Source organism: Ailuropoda melanoleuca, chromosome 13 (assembly GCF_002007445.2).
Source record: "Ailuropoda melanoleuca isolate Jingjing chromosome 13, ASM200744v2, whole genome shotgun sequence".
Lineage (NCBI taxonomy): Eukaryota > Metazoa > Chordata > Mammalia > Carnivora > Ursidae > Ailuropoda > Ailuropoda melanoleuca.
Genome location: NC_048230.1, coordinates 60373820 through 60390376, shown reverse-complemented (window position 1 = coordinate 60390376; position 16557 = coordinate 60373820). Strand labels below are relative to the sequence as shown.

Sequence of the window (16557 nt, the reverse complement as noted above, 5' to 3'; positions counted from 1 at the left end):
CGAGCCCCGCGTCGGGCTCCCTGCTCAGCGGGGAGTCTGCTTCTCTTGCTGCCCCTCCTCTCACTCGTTCTCTCAATCTCTCTCTCTCTAATAAAAATCTTTAAATTGTCCCCCCCCACTTTTTTTAACCGGGACAGCACTTTCTGGTCCCGGTCCTCACCCTCTCCTCCCAGCTGGGGCCTCTACAAATGTCTGCTGTGTCTGCTTTTCCGCCCTCTTCACCAGTTAAACTCCCACATTAGAACCAATGCAAGCGTTACTTCCTCAGGGACCCCTTTCCCTCCACAGGGTCAAATCCCCCCATCAGGCAGGGAAAGTGAGGTGGGAGGGCTTGTCTAAAAGGCTTAGGCACCAGCCGTGGGTTGTTCCTGGGGTTACCTGATGACCTCCTTCCCTGTCCCCCAGAGCCGCAGCCCTCTGAGAACGGGGACCCCGTCTGGTTACTGTGATGGCCCCAGCACTACACAGAGCCTGACCCATGCAGGCACCCCAGGAAGTGTGTTTGGCAAGCGTTGCTCTTCCTTACTGCCAGGTTCCGAGCACAAAGCTGAAAAAGCACAAATGTAAGGACGGCAGACATTTACGTACCAGAAAGCTGTTTAATGCAATAGCTTGAATACACAGTTCAACAAAATCAGTCCGTTTAGTTCAAATTAACTTCACAGTACAAAGAACCAAGAAGCCTGGAGGGGGCCACGGTTGAGGTCAAAAGAAAGTCCCTGCCTGGAGGGCAGGATGAGGACTTCAAGAAGGCCTTTCTCTCCACCCCACCTCCAGGAGCGGCCACACCGCCACCGCCGGACCCTTCAAACGGCCTGGGCGCCTCCCCGCGGGAGGAGCGGCACAGCGCTACAGACGAGGCCCCCCGGGTCAGGATTCTGCGTCCCTACCAAGGGAGGGTCCAGCCAAAGGCACTGGAGCTCGGACAGGGGACCTCCGCCGCGGACGGGCTGGGGATGGCAGCCCTGGAGAACCAGCTCGACAGGCTGCTTTGGGCTCCAGTTGATCCCTCCCCCCCCCGCCCCCGCTCCCCCCCAGCTCAGTTCGTGCAGATGAACCACAGTGAGAGGGGTCCGGTGAAGCCAGAAGGGCAGCAGTGGGGAGCTCTGCTAGCTGTCTAAGGCAGGGGGGAGTGGGGACCGTTCCAGCAAAACAACATCATCTGGGGTTTTGTGTTTTTTGGTTTTTTGGTTTTTTTACTACTCTGAGTTTAATTTGAACAAGCAAAGCCTCGTAAGGGGTGGGAAGCCATCGCCTCTGAGTCGCTTCGGAGCTCACCCGGGGGGCACTCTGGGTCCCAGGAGCAGGCACAGAGGAGGGAGCTCTGGCAGGGGTTTCCCCGCTAACCTTCTGGGTCTTTAGTTTAAGCTCTGGTTAACTTCCTGCTGCAGCTTCTGGGCAGGGCCATTCCTGGGCTCGAGCTGCAGAAGGCTGCTGACGTCCTCAAAGCTGGACTGGTAGTCCTGAGGGGACAGAAGGCAGTGAGGACGAGACCTGACTGAGGGGGGCCGGAGCAGCCAGCGCAGAGGGTCTCGAAGCCCAGCCCGTACGCCTGCCCTGAGCCACCTGGGCTCCCCTGGACAGGAAGGGACGTGCCCCCCCACCCCGGCCCCGGCCCTGCCTACGCTCTGGAAGTGCCACCAAAGGCACAGACGTCTCACCTGCCTTTCGGTCAGGCCCTTTTTACCTTGAGTGCCTTGTAGGCTTGTGCTCGTCTGTAGAATGCCTTCACGTTCTTTCCATCCAGCTTGAGGGCTTCGGTGCAATCCCTCACTGCTTCCTTGTACTGCTTCAGGGCCAGATGGCAGAGCGCTCTGACGGGAAAGACCGTTCACAGGGGTCAGTCGTGCTTAGAGGCCGCCCACCAGCCACGGGGTGGTCTGAGGGCTGATCTGGGAGTTGGCAAACACCACTCGGGGCCGGCGGCTGGGCAGCTTTCTCACGCTCGCGGCAGGGCTGGCCCCTCTGCAGCGGGAACCCGCCACTCGGCGCAGAGGGGCGAGGGGACCGGCCCGGCACCCAGCGCCGCTGCAGGGGCACAGGAGCCCGGCTTGCAGCACTCCACAGCCTGACCGGGTGGCTCTGTCCCTCGGGCTACCTCGCACTCCCAGCCTGGGCTCTTTTGCTCCTGAAACCTCCCCCTTACCGGATTAAAAAATCATCCACTTAAGTACTGGCCCCCGAGGATGTGCCTGTGGACATGTTAGCGGGGAGACGTGGTCCCCAAGGATGCGCCTGTGGACATGTTAGCGGGGAGACGTGAAGAGGTCTGCGGCTCACTCTGAAATGCGCCCAAACTGGGAGGGACCGATCAATGGCTACGGAGCGATGGAGCAAACGTAGCAAAATGTTCACAGGGAATTGAGATGGTGGTTGTGGGAGTGTTCAATGCACAATTCTTTCAACTTACGTCGTGAAAATTTTCATAATCATGGAAAAAAAAATAGTTGCATACATCCACACAACAAAACGTCCTCCATCTACGGGGGAAAAACATGGACATCCTCCCCCTTCTTTTCCCCAGAGGGCCACTAAGAACAGGTGTGTTGGCACTCCTTCTGTAACCCCATCCATTCCACCTCACCATTGCCAACGGGGGCAGTATTCACTCAGCTGGGTGAACCATGACTTATTTTACCAATTCCTTATCTGGAAATATTTTCCATTACTTCCAGTTTGTACATACAAGATGCTGCCGTGAGCATCCTTGTGGATAACACAGATGCCTCCGGGGGGAACGGACGGGTGAGCAGTGCGTTTATAATCGTGACTGTTACTGCCAAAATGCTCTCCAAAGGAGCTGCTTTCTTAGGCTCTATTTTCCCGTACCTGTACCAACCCTGGGCGTCAATCTTTAACTTCCGTCAAAAATGGAAGGAAACAAGGTCCGTTTTAATGTAGTTGCTTTAAATATGACCAAAGCTCAGTATCTTTACATAAGGCTTTTTAACCTTATGAAATCAAATTTACCTTTCCTTTAACGACCTCTCCGGTCCCTATCCCCCACCCCACAATTCTATTTTAATACTGTGCCCTCTGCAAGATAATTAATCCATTCTTCTAGAACTTAATGGTTTTACTTTCTTCATTTGAAACTGTGATCCACTTAGAATTTATTTTAAAATACAGAGTGAGGTAGGGATTCAGGTTTATTTTTAATTTTAAATGAGACCCTTCTGAAGGTCCATTCAGGGCAAGCTGTAGGTGCTGGGCACCCAAGGGATAGCCCCACTCAGGAACCAACTGCACAGAGAGAACGGAAGGAAGCCAAAGGCGATGCCCTGGTGTGCAGAGCCGCACACGCACAAGGCGGGGCATTAAAATGGCATCCAGGAGGTGGTCTAATTTCAGCCACAATGGATGGAAAGTTCAGTTTTGTGTCAAGTTATCAGTCCTCGAAATTAAATTTATAAATCCAACGTAACCACAACCAAAAGTCCACCAAGATACTTTTTGGAGTCTGTCAAAATGATCCTAAGATTTAGCTAGAAGAACAAACCTGGGAAAGCAGCCAGTGATGCTGATTAAGAACAAGAAGACCAGCCCTACAAGGTAGTATAAAGCTCTAATAATTAAAACAGTGTGGCATGAACACACTTGCGTGAAAAATCGTATTTAAACAAAACAAAGCACTGTCTTGAATGTATTAAAAAACCAGGAAAATAGGCTAACAGAGGTCTCTTGCAGCGTGAGGCGAGTGAGTCCAGCAGACCCAGAAATGTGGGAGTCAAAGTGCTGCTGAGAAACCTAGAACAAACGGGCAGCAGCCCTTCCTTCCAGTTCTCCTGACAGTCTGAGGCACCCCTGGTCCAATCAGCCAATAAAACCACAGGTCCCAAATTCCAAAATCCATGCTTTAAAATGGAAAGTTCTCTTTTGAACTTATTTGACAGCAAAACCTGACCCGACCTGCACAAGCACGAGGTTAGTCTTTAACACTGGCCCCACGTGAACGTGGATTTCCCGGTGTTTCAGGCAGAAATGTTAACAATGAACTTCAGCCACTGCCCCAGAGCCTGCGGGAGTATTTTGTGGTCCAATATACGGACCATATTACCTTACTCAGATCTGGAACACATTTTATCCCAAGAATGTTGGATAGGAAATGGACAGATGATAGTAAATCCAACATTTTTTAACTGAAGAGTAGTGTGCATGTGACCAGGGTGGGAGAAACAACTTATAACATTTTATAGTAAGTCTTTTATAAGCAAGATTTGGAGCGGATAAGGTCCCTTGCTGAATGTTTCAAGATTCCCGCAGTAAAACTAATAGCAAGATCTTATCGGAGCCAGGCTGCAAGCCTGTCTCCACCATTTACTGCCTGGGTGAGCAGAGGTAAAGCGCTTCCGGCTCTGAGCTTCTGATTTCTGGACTTTAAAAGGGGGAGACCACCTACTACCAGGACACCTGAGTGTGTCGCAAAACCATGACTCCCACCCAGTAAAGGGATGGTCACCCCACTGTCGGTGGAAAGAACCAGCAGTCACGGACAGCTCGTGGCGAGGGATGTTCAACTGCGCCACAGGCCACACCCTTCAGGTTGGACGGCACTGTCTCTCCTGCTCCCAGGCCGGGTGGTAGTGAGCCCACATCCTGGGTTCCATCCTGGTGCCGAGACAGTGCCAACCCTTCTAACAGGAGGGTCCGGGGAAGCCATGGGGCTGGGGCCAGGGGGCGGGCTACGAGACACGTGTTGAGGTTGTGTTTATGTAATAGGCACATTGCTCTTACTTACAGAGTGTGCTTATTTGGATGGTCCATGAAACCCTGAGGGGGTGGGGGGCTGACAGAGCCCAGGCTCCATGCTGGCATCGCTCAGTTTCTATTCCTTTAAGAGAGCGAATGCCACTGGCCCCACCTGCCTCACGGTGACCACAACAGCTGGGCACGCCTATTTTGAGCTGCGACATACTGACTAAATGCTGGGAATGGAGGAGACTACTGGACAACAGCCACCGTCCTGAAACCCCCCAGGCCAGCGGCTGCGTGGAAGATACCTGTTGCTGTAAGTGGCGGACTCCACGTCGCTAAAGGAGAGGCTCTCACTGTACTTCTCAATCGCTTTCTTATGGTTTCCCTTCTTTACAAGCTCATTGCCTTCTTCCTTCAGAACTCTGGCTCTCTCCACATCCCCAGAAGAAGACACTAGATGCAAACGCAGAAGAGGAAAGAGCCATGGAACGGGTGCCCAAGATCCACGAGGCCTCGCTGACGTCGGCTCTTCGAATCGTCGGTGACCCTCCCCACCCCAGAGTCCCTACCCTGCTCTACAGCAGCCTCCCCGAGGAAGGAGGCCCCACACGGCTTCTGGGCAGTTAGCCAGAGGAGGCTGCAGACTCCGGGTGGAAACACAGCCATGCAGGTAAGGACAGATACGCGGTAAGGAGCAAGCTGGGTTCTAGCCCCTGCATGGCCCTGTAGTAGCCAGGGGCCTTGGGGGACCTGCCTGTCTCTGGGCCCTCAGTTTCTCTGTACAATGGGGCACTAGCTACCCCACCCAGGGCTAGCGTCAAGACACAACCTGAGAGTCCACCACAAAGTGCAGAACCCCCTACGAACTTAAAGCAGGAGAGTAAGTATTGAACTAAGCAAGCACCTGAGAAAGGGTGTGGCTCCCGGGCTTTCAGAAGAGCCCAGCAGTCCTCATCTCTGCTTTGGTCTGAGCCTGTAGCTTCCCTCACCCACCCCACGCAGCTCGGCCCCAGCCTTCACGGACAGACACGAGGTGAAACCCGGGCTGCTCGCCTGGCCCGCAGGCCCTCCACTGCGCAGCCGCACCTCCACGATCCAGCCCTAGCTCCCAGATCACCGGGTTTAATTTTTAAAAACTTATCTTTATAAAATCCTGAATATTTACGACATGGGTAAGGTTTTAGGAACAAAACGAACACCTTTGAACTCATCCCTCACTTTAAGAAATGGAACATTTACTAAGACCCTTAAAGCCCTGTGGGGCCCCCTCCCCAAGTCAATCCACCCCAGAGGAAACCATGATCCCCAATCCTGTGCTTCCTTCCCCCTTTTCCTTCTTGGTAGCTTAACTATATATGATAACTCCTACAAACCATTTGTTGCTTGTTTTTAAATTTCACATAAAAGAATAAATCACTCGAAGTATTCCTCTACGGCTTGGCTTTGTTCCTTCCCCCCAGCGCTGTGTTCCTCAGATTCGGCTGTTCAGATGCATATCCGTGTAGCTCATCCTCACTGCTCCGAACAGCTCTCTCACCCCTTCTACTGCGAGATCTGCGCTGTTTCCAGTTTTGTCATTTGTTCTAGCAAACATCCTGCCGTGACCCTTCCTGCGCGTCTCCTGGGGGCTGCGGCATCCACACCCCTTCGGCCTCCCCCAGGCTCTCCACACACCATGCACCCCAGTCGTGCTGACTCCCACCGCTCCCCTGCGGTACCCACGCACTGCATTGTCCAGCTCTCTCCACCGTCTCTCCAGAGATTCCCTTCCCCTCCCCTTCCCACCTGAAGAACGCCTCCCTGAACCCCCTCAATGTCCAGCTCAGCATGTCCCCTCCTCCGGGAGCCTCTCCCCGACTCCTCCAAGTGCACACCTGGTAGTTCCTGTTTCGAACTCCCCGGATACTAGAGGCTCTAAGGCACGTACCCTTCCTCCTGTATTTTCAAATGCTGTTTGTGTGTCTCCTTCTCTCAGGAGACTGAGAGCTTCCCGAAGGCCAAGACTGCCTGTCCTCTCTGGGTCAGGCTGCTTGGCAGAGCTGGAAAACAGATAGTCCGATGACTCTGAGAGAAGGAACTACTTGGCAGGTGCCCTGAAGCCATCTAGCTCGTTAGCACCCCACATTTCCATTCTGGAGAAGGGGGGGGACACTCACCAGGTTCCCCCAAACCAGAGGGAATGCTACCCCCGGCCAGACACATTCCCTCCCGGGAAGGGGAGTGACCCTGCCCTCCCCACTACCACCCACGGCGAGGCTCTTGCCCTCACACCTGCTGCGCCTCCAACACCTAGCTCCCTGGGCGCAGCGAATTCCCCGGGGCGCTGGTGAACCGCCGCCTGTAGAATGGCCTATTTTACACGGTTGAGGTGGACAGTCTCCTGTCTGGGGGCTACCTGGCTTTGATCTCCCCTCTCTATTCACCTCCAGGGCCTCACGTGGTGTGTGTGCTCCTGTAGAAGCGTCACCCTCTCGCTATAAAGGTGGGGGCCGATGGCTTAGGGCAGAGCTCATCACAAAATCTCAGCCCCTGGTCATGGTGACCAGTTCCCAGAGGCTGGCCTGTGACCAAACAGGCCAGAATACACGCATCAGGGTATTTAAAGGGATTTAAAGGAAAGATACCCTCTCTTTCTTAGGGAGCTCTTCTCTTCCTCTGGGCCATGAGGCATGGCTTATGGGGACGAGGCCAGGAAGTACTTTATAGCTATTTACCACTGGGAGGGAAGACTGCCCCAAGACAAAGCAGACGCACCAGAGGAGGGAGCTGAGAGGAGTACGGAGGAAAGGAGTCCGAGTCTGATAATGTAGTGAGCTGCTCGAGCAAACCTTGCCTGAACCTGACTTGGCACTTTTCAGTTCCGTGAGCCAATACGTTCTCTTTGTTACTTTTATTGTGCTGAGTTTTCTGTTCTTGCCACCAAAAACATCCTAGATCATCCATCCCTGGCGCTGCCAGAGGAAAGAGAAGGGGACTACAGTGTACACTACGCGCCAGCCAAGCGTCCAACGTGCCTTCTCTCTGAACCGGACAGGGGTGGGTGGGAGAACTGAGAGACAGAGAGCTGAGAAGATAGTCTCTAAGAGATGAAGACTTTTTGTTTTGCTTCGTAGATAACTTCTATAGCTCAGCTTAAGAAAGGCCAGTTTTTACAGGATTACTCTAAAGAGAGTGGCCACGGGGAGACTGTAACACTTTGGGCAGGAAGTCGCAGCTTACCTCTGCTCTTGGCACTTGTGGCTTCTCTGAATTTGCTCTTAGCGCTCTCTTTGTGGTACTCCAAAGGCAAGGAATCCCACCTCTTCTGAGCTGTGACAGGCACCAAGGGGATGGAGGGCAGCTTCAGGCGCCACTCGGGCCCCAGGGAGTCCACGAGAGCTCTGGTCATTCTGGAAAGGCAGACAGACGTACAGGGAGGTTTCCGGCTGGGGCAGGAAGATAGTCCTCCCCTCATAAATCCAGAGGGGGTGCGTAAGAGCCACCATCCCTGTATAGCCTTCTGACACGCAGCAGGAAAGGAACAGAAGTCTGCCACCACGGTACTCCCTCCCTGCCTGGCCCTGACTTGGCCACACTCTTGTTAACTTCAAAGTGGTGATGGCTGCTTGTTAAGGGTACTTAAACCTTACCCTCAAAGGACCATGCATGCCCCCAAGAAAGGATCCATTTCTCAATGGATCTATTACAAGGCCATGCAAGCACCTGACATTCAATTCGTGCTCAGAAATTTTTATAAAATCCAAATCTTAGGTCATTCTCAGATTTTAACATCCTCCAGCGGTTCCCACTTCCCTAGGCTGACGGGGCCTGAGATCCGGTCCCCTCCCCCGCCCTCCACTTTTACTGTGTGCCATATTCCCTCTTGATCCGTATGTTCCAGCCTTTGCCCATGCTTTTCCCTCTACCTGGCATGAGCTCTTCACTTTCCATCTCCCCCTTCTGGGCCCAGCTAACTTGCTTTAAATGCTGCTCAGGGACCACATCCGTTTGATTAAGTGATCTCCAGCCCCTAGCACATCACTGGACACCCACCCGGGCCCAGTTAAGTATGTGCTCGATCAGTGAATAACGCCAACTGTATGCTTTTCCTGCTGCAATGACTGTGCTCCTGTGTGACTAGAAGGACAGCGTCACAGACGTCCTGGTCTCTGACGGAGCCCCCACGGCTGTTTTTCTGACTCGCACAGCTCTTTCAAATCTCTAACCTCCTTGGCCCAGCTCCCTCACCCTCCTCCTTTTTCAGGGCAGACTTCCTGGTCCCACAAACACAAACCCACCTGCATGGGCACCGAATCCCTCCTCTTTCTCTCCTGTCACAGATGAAGAAGTGACAAGGCCAGTCTCTCCATCTCAGCTCTGGCTCTCACCTCGTCCTGCCTGTCAGGAACCACAGCCAGCGGCTCTCCTCTAGCTTCGTCCTCTCTCTACCGACTCCAACTGGCCGATGTAACTGTTTCCTCACTTCGTAAGACCCCCCTGGAGACCCCGCTCTGCCATCGCAGCGGGACTCCTCTGCCTCTTCACGGCTGGGCTTAGTGCACCCACTGCCCCCCGGGCTTCTGACCCTCCTGAGTGCTTCCATCACAACCACCAGTGACTCTCATTCTTAAACCCAGAAGTCCACTTAACTCACGGAACACCTGATGGTGCCCTGATGGGAATGAGGTTTTCATCCTTCTGGAAATACTTCTTCCTTAAATGTTCCAAATTTCCTCCTCCCCTCCAGCTGCTGTTCCCCCGAAGTCCCTCAAATGTTGTAATTTTCAAGTGCCATCCTCTTCCCCCGGCTCATTTGCTGTGAGGGTCTTATTTTCTCTCACAACCTCAACCCATCTCTATGCTGATGATGTTCGAACCCATAGGTCTGCCTTGTATTGGTCTCTTTTTGCTCCAAACCCCATGTAAATACCAACAACTAGCCTCGCGTCTCTCGTCTCAAGGTCCCCCCTGACTCTACAGGTCAGCCACCAGGATGTTTCTCCTAGTCTTCCCTTCTCACCACCCCCAACACCCAAATTCACTGAACTATTACCTAACTGTCCCCAGAACTGGTCCCACTGTCATATTCCCATGATCTCCACCATCTGAGTTACCGCCAAGACCTTCTGACTCTGCTCACCTTCACGTCATCCTGCAACACGGCAGCCAGGGAGCTTCTCTCTCAAATCCGCTCACACGGCCCCCCTGCTGAAGACCCTTGCACAAAGCCTCACCGTGCCTGGATTCGGTCCGGGCCCTGTGTGGTCTGGCCTCACCTCACACATCTGAGCAGAGCTCCTCACCAGCAGCGCCAATTCCTGGAACACATCATCCCGCCCTTCCTGCTGCCCTGGCCCCAGAGCTCTTCACCTCTCAGTCTCAGCTCACCTCCTCAAAGTCCTGACTGGCTTCCTCCCTTCCCCTGGCTAGTTAGGTGCCCCTCTCTGCCCCGTCGGCCCCCTGGGCTGCCTCCTACCGCAGCTCTCACCACACTGTGGTGTGTGTGGCTATGACTGATTGGGGTTCCCCAAGAGACCGGGGGTTCCATTAGGGGAGGAAAAACTATGTGTCGGGCATCAGCCCAGGCCCTAGTGCAAAGTCAGGCACACAGAAGTGCCAGATTCTGTTGAACGACTGAAAGTAAAAGGAGGCAGCGAGAAAACAAGCTAAAAATAATACACAATACACACGCCACAAAGTCCTGTGAAGGGTTTGCTATGAGTGTGGCATTTGGCTTTCTAGCAGCCCATGCAGAGAGGGGAAACACGATCGGTTACACAAACGAGGGCATCCACGAGGTGGAAACAAACCACCACGCAGAAGCCCAGAACAGAATGGTGTCTGAGGGCCTCATGAGGGGTCACAGTACCCCAGACTGACCCATCCCTGCAAACACCACCCCACAGCCTCATGCCCTGGCTGCCTGCCCCCATGTCCTACTCTCCCCACACTAGTTAGGTCTGTGAAGCAAGTGGGGTCCTCCCCGGGGCACCTGGCACGATCCCTTATGCAGAGCTCAGTCACTTATTACTAATGAATGAATCTGAGCAAGGCCATCGAGCCATCAGTCCTCTCGCCCTGGCCCCTTAGGGCCCTGCTAACCACAACAGCGGACTCTCCTTCTGCACCTTCCCCACGTGCTCATTAGGTCTCAGGGGACCCCCAGGACATGACGAAAGCCGTGGGCCCGAGTGAATCCAAGAGGCCGGGGAGGTCCGGAGAGACCGCCCGCAGTCACTCAGGCTCACCTGTTGATGCCCTCCAGGGCCGACGCCACGCTGTCATCAATCTGGAGCACGGTCTTGTAGTCCACGTAGGCCAGGGGGTACTTCTCCAGAGCCTCGTAGGCCGATGCTCGCCGCAGCAGGGGCTTCATGCTGAAGGGAATCAGGGCCAGCGCGCTAGAGCAGGAGGCAGAAATGTCATCTGGCTGCTGAGTCACCGGGGCTCCCCCTGCAGCTTCTAGGCAGGGTCCTCTGCAGCATTCGGTATACAGGAGGTCATATCTGGTACAGAGATGCTGCTGAAAATGTCAAACCTTAGCAGAGGGACTTTCCAACTTAGAGTGAAGTGGAGCAGGGATGCTGGGCAGAAAACCACTAAGACCATGAAATCAGTGTGTCCGTGCACCGATTTTCCGAGTTGCAACCCGCCCCCAAATCAAGAACAAGTGCCTGTAGCTTTCATGCTTCCATGTGTTTCTATGGAGTCTGAGCCGGTGGGAGAAACAGGCCCCACAGTCAGACAGACTGCTGTTTGAATGCTACCTCTGCCACCTGTCACGTGACCCCAGGCAGATCACCTTACGGCCTTGATCGGCAGCAACCCACTTCTAGCCTGGGCGGGACGGTAAACTAACCCTGCAGAGCGGTCATGAGCCCTCGGAGAAGGAAACCTAGCACGGGCCTGGTACAGAGCAACAGAGCACAGGCCCCGTGAGCACGCTCACCCTTCCTCCTCCTCTCTCAGCTACCACCAGGGCATGACCCTAACGCAATGCTGCAGTATATCGGGTCTGAGAACATGGGAACGTGTGCCAGTTCAGTGATGAGGAGAGAGGGCAGCGTCAGACTGGCTTGCAGAAGAAAGAAGTACGACAAACCGCTGAACATTCTTTACACTGGTCATTGATGGACACCTTCTCCTTGCTTCTTTTGGGGCCATTCACTAACCTCTATCCCTCTTTCCCCCCACCCCACACACATCCACCCAAGAAAACACCAGGGTGAGCCAGTCACTAGCCTGCAACTCACCCTCGTCCTCAGGTCCCGGATCTCACAAGGCCTGTAAGGCCCACCTCTAAGTCCCCCCGCCCCCACCTGACTCCTCCTCCTTTGGCAGACTCCAAAAACACTAGTCGGGCCGTAAGCACCAAGTAGAGCCCCCTATCCTCGGTGAGCTGGTGACACTTAGGGACATCTCCCCATTATCTGACATAGCGGTAACTGCTGGGATCAACCCCAAGAAGAGAACAGGCCAGATGAATGCAGCCTCTTCTCCTGAGACCCTGAGGGCCCCCAGGTGGCCCCCGCCCACTTACGAAGTGCAGTCTTCGATGCAGTCCTTGCAGTTGCCATCCTTCAAGTGGCATGCTGCGCGGTTAGAGAAGAGGATACTTTCTTCTTCGGGGTTTGAACAACCTGCAGGGGGAAGCGGAAAGTATGAGATTAACAGGGTGGGAAAGGGATGCCCGGGGACTCTGGAGTGTATTTCACACCCAGAGTTCTCTGGGCTTCCCGGTCAGGCTTGTGGGGTCTGATGGGCTGCCAGGTTTGTCATTCGCACGTGGGAGCGACAGCAGCAAGCTTCCTGCCACTCATGGGGAACCAGACACCTTCTCCTTCACTCACTCCAGCACTGAAGCTAGGACCAGCAAAAGACAAAACATGGACCAGCTGGCTTCTGCTCAAGGAAATCCATGCTGTAACTGTGTGTGTGTGTGTGTGTGTGTGTGTGTGTGCGCGCACGCGCATGTGTGAATTTTGTTACAAAAAGCATGTAAACCCAATAAGAGGGGTTCCTGAAAAAGGCAAAGAAAATGTGATAAAGAGACTGCATAGGTGAGACAGAGACTAATCCTACCTGTCAAATCAGAGGGGACTTTGCCAGGGAGGCCTCTGGGTCTGGCAGGACTATGCAGAACTTAATCGGGGGAAGGATTCAAGCGATCCAGTGCTGATGAGAATTATCAGACACTTCTCTAAAGCCGATCCTTATCCTCAGGAATCTCAGAAGCCCATGTCTTTTACTGTGTGGTCACAATGACTTTCAATTTTAAAAATAATTTTTCAGGGCGCCTGGGTGGCTCAGTTGATTAAGTGTCTGCCTTCGGCTCCGATCATGATCCTAGAATCCCAGGATCGAGCCCTTCGTCTCGTCGGGCTCCCTACTCAGCAGGGAGTCTGCTTCTCACTCTGACCCCCCCTCATGCTCTCTCTCTAATAAATAAAATCTGAAAAAAATAATTTTTCAACCACTTCATACCCACTAGCATAAGCCGCAATGGAAATCAAACAAACAAAAAAAACCCCCCAAATTATTAAGTGTTGACTCGGTAATTCCACTCCTGGGTATACACCCCAAAGAAGTAAAACAAACTCTTTTCCGAAAATTACAAAACTTCTAGACAACAGTATAACAGATACTTGACATCCATCACTGGACTTGGCATACATTATATTTGTTTCCAACCTTTCTCGAGATGGCTAAAGCTCCACTCACCCTCTTCCTTTTCCTTCCTCCCAGACCCCCAGAGGTTAGCACAGTCCTGAAGTTGGTATGTAACATCTTCCTGTATGCATGTTTGCCTACTTCTATTACATATGCGTTCACAGAACGAGAATATACCATTTCATATCTTTCAAAGTTTTTCGAAACTAAGTGGCACCCTACTCCCCATCCTTCCGCAACTTACTTTTTTTTTATGTTTTTTTTTTTTAATTTTATTTTATTATATTATGTTAATCACCATACAGTACATCCCCAGATTCCGATGTAGTTTGATGCTTCATTAGTTGCGTATAACACCCAGTGCACCATGCAATACGTGCCCTCCTTACTACCCATCACCAGTCTATCCCCTTCCCCCACCCCCTCCCCTCTGAAGTCTTCAGTTTGTTTCTCATAGTCCATAGTCTCTCATGCGCAACTTACTTTTGTTTCACTAAATATTTTACCATATGGAGGCATGATAGCTTTTATTCAACATCAACAATAACAAACCTAGTAAGATAAAAACATTCCCCTTTATTTTGCCAGGCCCTGAGTGAGACAGCAAAGTACAGACAAAAAGTAAAATATATCCTTGCCCTTGAGGAACACAAGTACTCAAAACTCATAGTCCATCTCAAGTCGCTGGGAGCATGGGCGCACAGAAGCAGTAGTGGTGAGGTGGGAAGGGCAGCAGAGGAACCAAGGATCCTGCCCGTGAGCCCGCACAAGTCACCCAATCCCTCTGATCGCGTGTGCTCCCCTATCACATGAACATACCACTTCACAGACTTGCTGGAAGGGTTCGTTTTGTTAGTTTGCTCCCTGCTGTCCTTTCAAGATCAGTAAAACTTATCAGAGAAATCAAGGGATTTGCCCAGAAATCATCTGGAAAATCAATAGCAAGATCAGAACCAAACGCTGGTCCCCTACTAAATCTAGACACCAGGCCAGCCCTTCTAAGGATCCAGAATAAATCCATACAAAAGCATACGATTTTCCAGACCAGCTGGGATAGGATGAAAGAAAAAGGTAGAAAAATCAGTATCTCAGATTCATTAGTGACTTCATCAAGCGAGGCTGAGATGAGGAGGTGGACCTAAAGAGGAGTGTTCCAGAAAAACAAGACGGGGCAAAAGGCGGGCTTGAAATTGCAAAAGTTCAAACAAGACAGATCGGAATTTGGAGAGGATCTGGGGAGAAGCCTCCCAAATGATTCAAAACTTGGACTTGCAAATCAGAGAGACCCAGATTCAAATCCTGCCTCTAACATGTCTTCATTGTAGAACCGAGGGTAGAAAATCTAACTCTTTCGGATTCCTCATCTATAAAGTGTCTTATCGGTAGGTCTGTACGAAGATAAAAAGCAATGAGGTCTGTAGTGTCTGGCACACAGCAAAGCACTCAACAAATGCTAGCCAAGAAGAGAAGGAAGGCAGAGGGAAATAGGTACTACAGAAAATCAGGGCTTATGGGTAAGACACTTTAGAGAAGAGGTTTGGGGCAACGGGCTATGGCTGGTTAGAATAAGGCTTACTTACCTCTTCTCCAAACTGTCTTACCCATGAGCTGGAGGCTGGGAGAACGGATAAAGGACATGCTGCTCCTCTATTTAAAACAAAACTCCCCAGCAGACTCCCATCAGGGAATAAAATCCAAACTCCTTACCACGGCCTACCGTGTAAAACGCCTACACAATACGGCTCTGCTTATCTAACTGCCCTCAATACTTCTTATTCCTCCACGGCTCACTATGCTCTGGCTCCTGCAACACACCATGCTTACTCTGTCTGGGGGCCAGTTCCCTCCCCCTGGAATGCTCAGTGCCCCAAACTCTGTGCACTGGGCTTCTTCTCATCATTCAGACGTCACTTCTTCAAAGTTGTCCTTGACCTTCCGCTCCAAAGGAGTTCCCCAGTCACCTCTCTAACCACATCACTGTATTTATATTCTTTGGAGCCCTGATTGTGATCAGACAGGCCTTGTTTACCTCTGGATAAAGAAAGAATGGTATATCCATACAATGGAACATTATGCAGCCTTAAAAAGGGAAGAAAACATCTGTCACATTGCTACAACATAGATTACAATGTTCTCGGGGCCATTATGCTACGGGAAACAAGTCAGCCACAAAAGACAAATACTGTATGACTTCACTCATCTGAAGTATCCAAACTAATCAGTCAGAGCTACACAAAGTAGAAAGGTGGAAACCGAGGGCTAAGGAGAGTGAAGGAAGATTAGTGTTTAGGGGGTAGAATTTCACTGCTGCAGATGAAAAAGTTCTAGCGATCTGATGCACAACAATGTGAATGTACTTAATACTCCACTTAAAAATGGTTAAGAAGGTAAATTTAATGCTGTGGGCTTCCCCCCCCCCGCAATAAAAAAATGTGATAAAACACCATTAATATGGAAATGTGTTTGTGATACATCAGTATGTGAAAAAGCACCAGTAATAAAACCGTATTACAATTAAAAAAAAAAAAAAAGCAAAAAGGGCCAAGGAAGTTTCTCGTAGGATGCCAAAGTGGGGAACGGGCGGGAAGGGTGCCCAGCGGGCCTGGTGAGCCAGTTGGCCGCGGGGAAAGCAAGCCCCAGGCACCCCGGGCAGGAGCGAGGTCTGGGCGACCGCGGCGGGGGACGCCGGAGGGAGAGGCCGGCTGGCGGCGAAACGGAGGCCAGGGTCGTACCTTGCGCCTGCAGCGTCCGCAGCGCGCGGCTGTAGAGCACCGTGGCCTCGGCGAACTGGCCGTTGCGGAAGCTCTGGTTGCCGGCGGCGCGGAGCCCGTCCACGGAGTCTGCGAGCTTGGGGCCCATCCCGGGGCCGAGGCGGCGCACCGGGAGGCGCGTCCGTTACAGCGCCGAGGCGTGCGCAACAGCGTGCGGCGGGAGCGCAGACCGGCGAGGACGGGAGTCCGACGGCTAACCTGCCCGGGAGGGGGCGGGACGCGCGGGGCGGGGCCGGAGCTGCGCGCGCCAGGGGCCTTCTGCGCATGCTCGGGTCGGGACTTACCTAGCGAAGCGCGCTTGGGTCCCTGGAGGTAGGCTGAGAGCCTGGGAATGCTAAAACTCTGGGCGAACAATGAAAGAGGCCAGGTCCCTGCTCTCGGGGAGCTTACATTCTAGTGGGAACCGACAGGCTATTAACTTGAGCAAACGAAGACGATAATC

General features: G+C 52.5%; 1 protein-coding gene across 1 annotated transcript; it reads right to left on the bottom strand.

The window, feature by feature from the left end:
• Positions 1-579: 579 nt before the first annotated feature.
• Positions 580-16351, bottom strand: TOMM34 (translocase of outer mitochondrial membrane 34). Its single transcript, XM_002917371.4, has 7 exons — positions 16077-16351; positions 12215-12314; positions 10923-11075; positions 7915-8084; positions 5001-5148; positions 1688-1814; positions 580-1463 (listed from the first exon to the last, which is right to left on the bottom strand). Exons 1-7 carry the CDS (start codon positions 16201-16203, stop codon positions 1359-1361), a joined length of 930 nt encoding a protein of 309 aa, XP_002917417.2. The 5' UTR covers positions 16204-16351; the 3' UTR covers positions 580-1358.
• Positions 16352-16557: the final 206 nt, after the last annotated feature.

What these genes read in the sequence shown, in the direction of transcription:
- TOMM34 (XM_002917371.4), bottom strand. Translation starts at nt 16,203, where the DNA reads ATGGGCCCCAAGCTCGCAGACTCCGTGGACGGGCTCCGCGCCGCCGGC. An exon ending in TGCATCGAAGACTGCACTTC is followed by an intron (nt 11,076 to 12,214) that starts GTAAGTGGGCGG and finishes CTCCTGCTCTAG; the next exon opens with CGCGCTGGCCCTGATTCCCT. An exon ending in GCCCTGGAGGGCATCAACAG is followed by an intron (nt 8,085 to 10,922) that starts GTGAGCCTGAGT and finishes CTGCCTTTCCAG; the next exon opens with AATGACCAGAGCTCTCGTGG.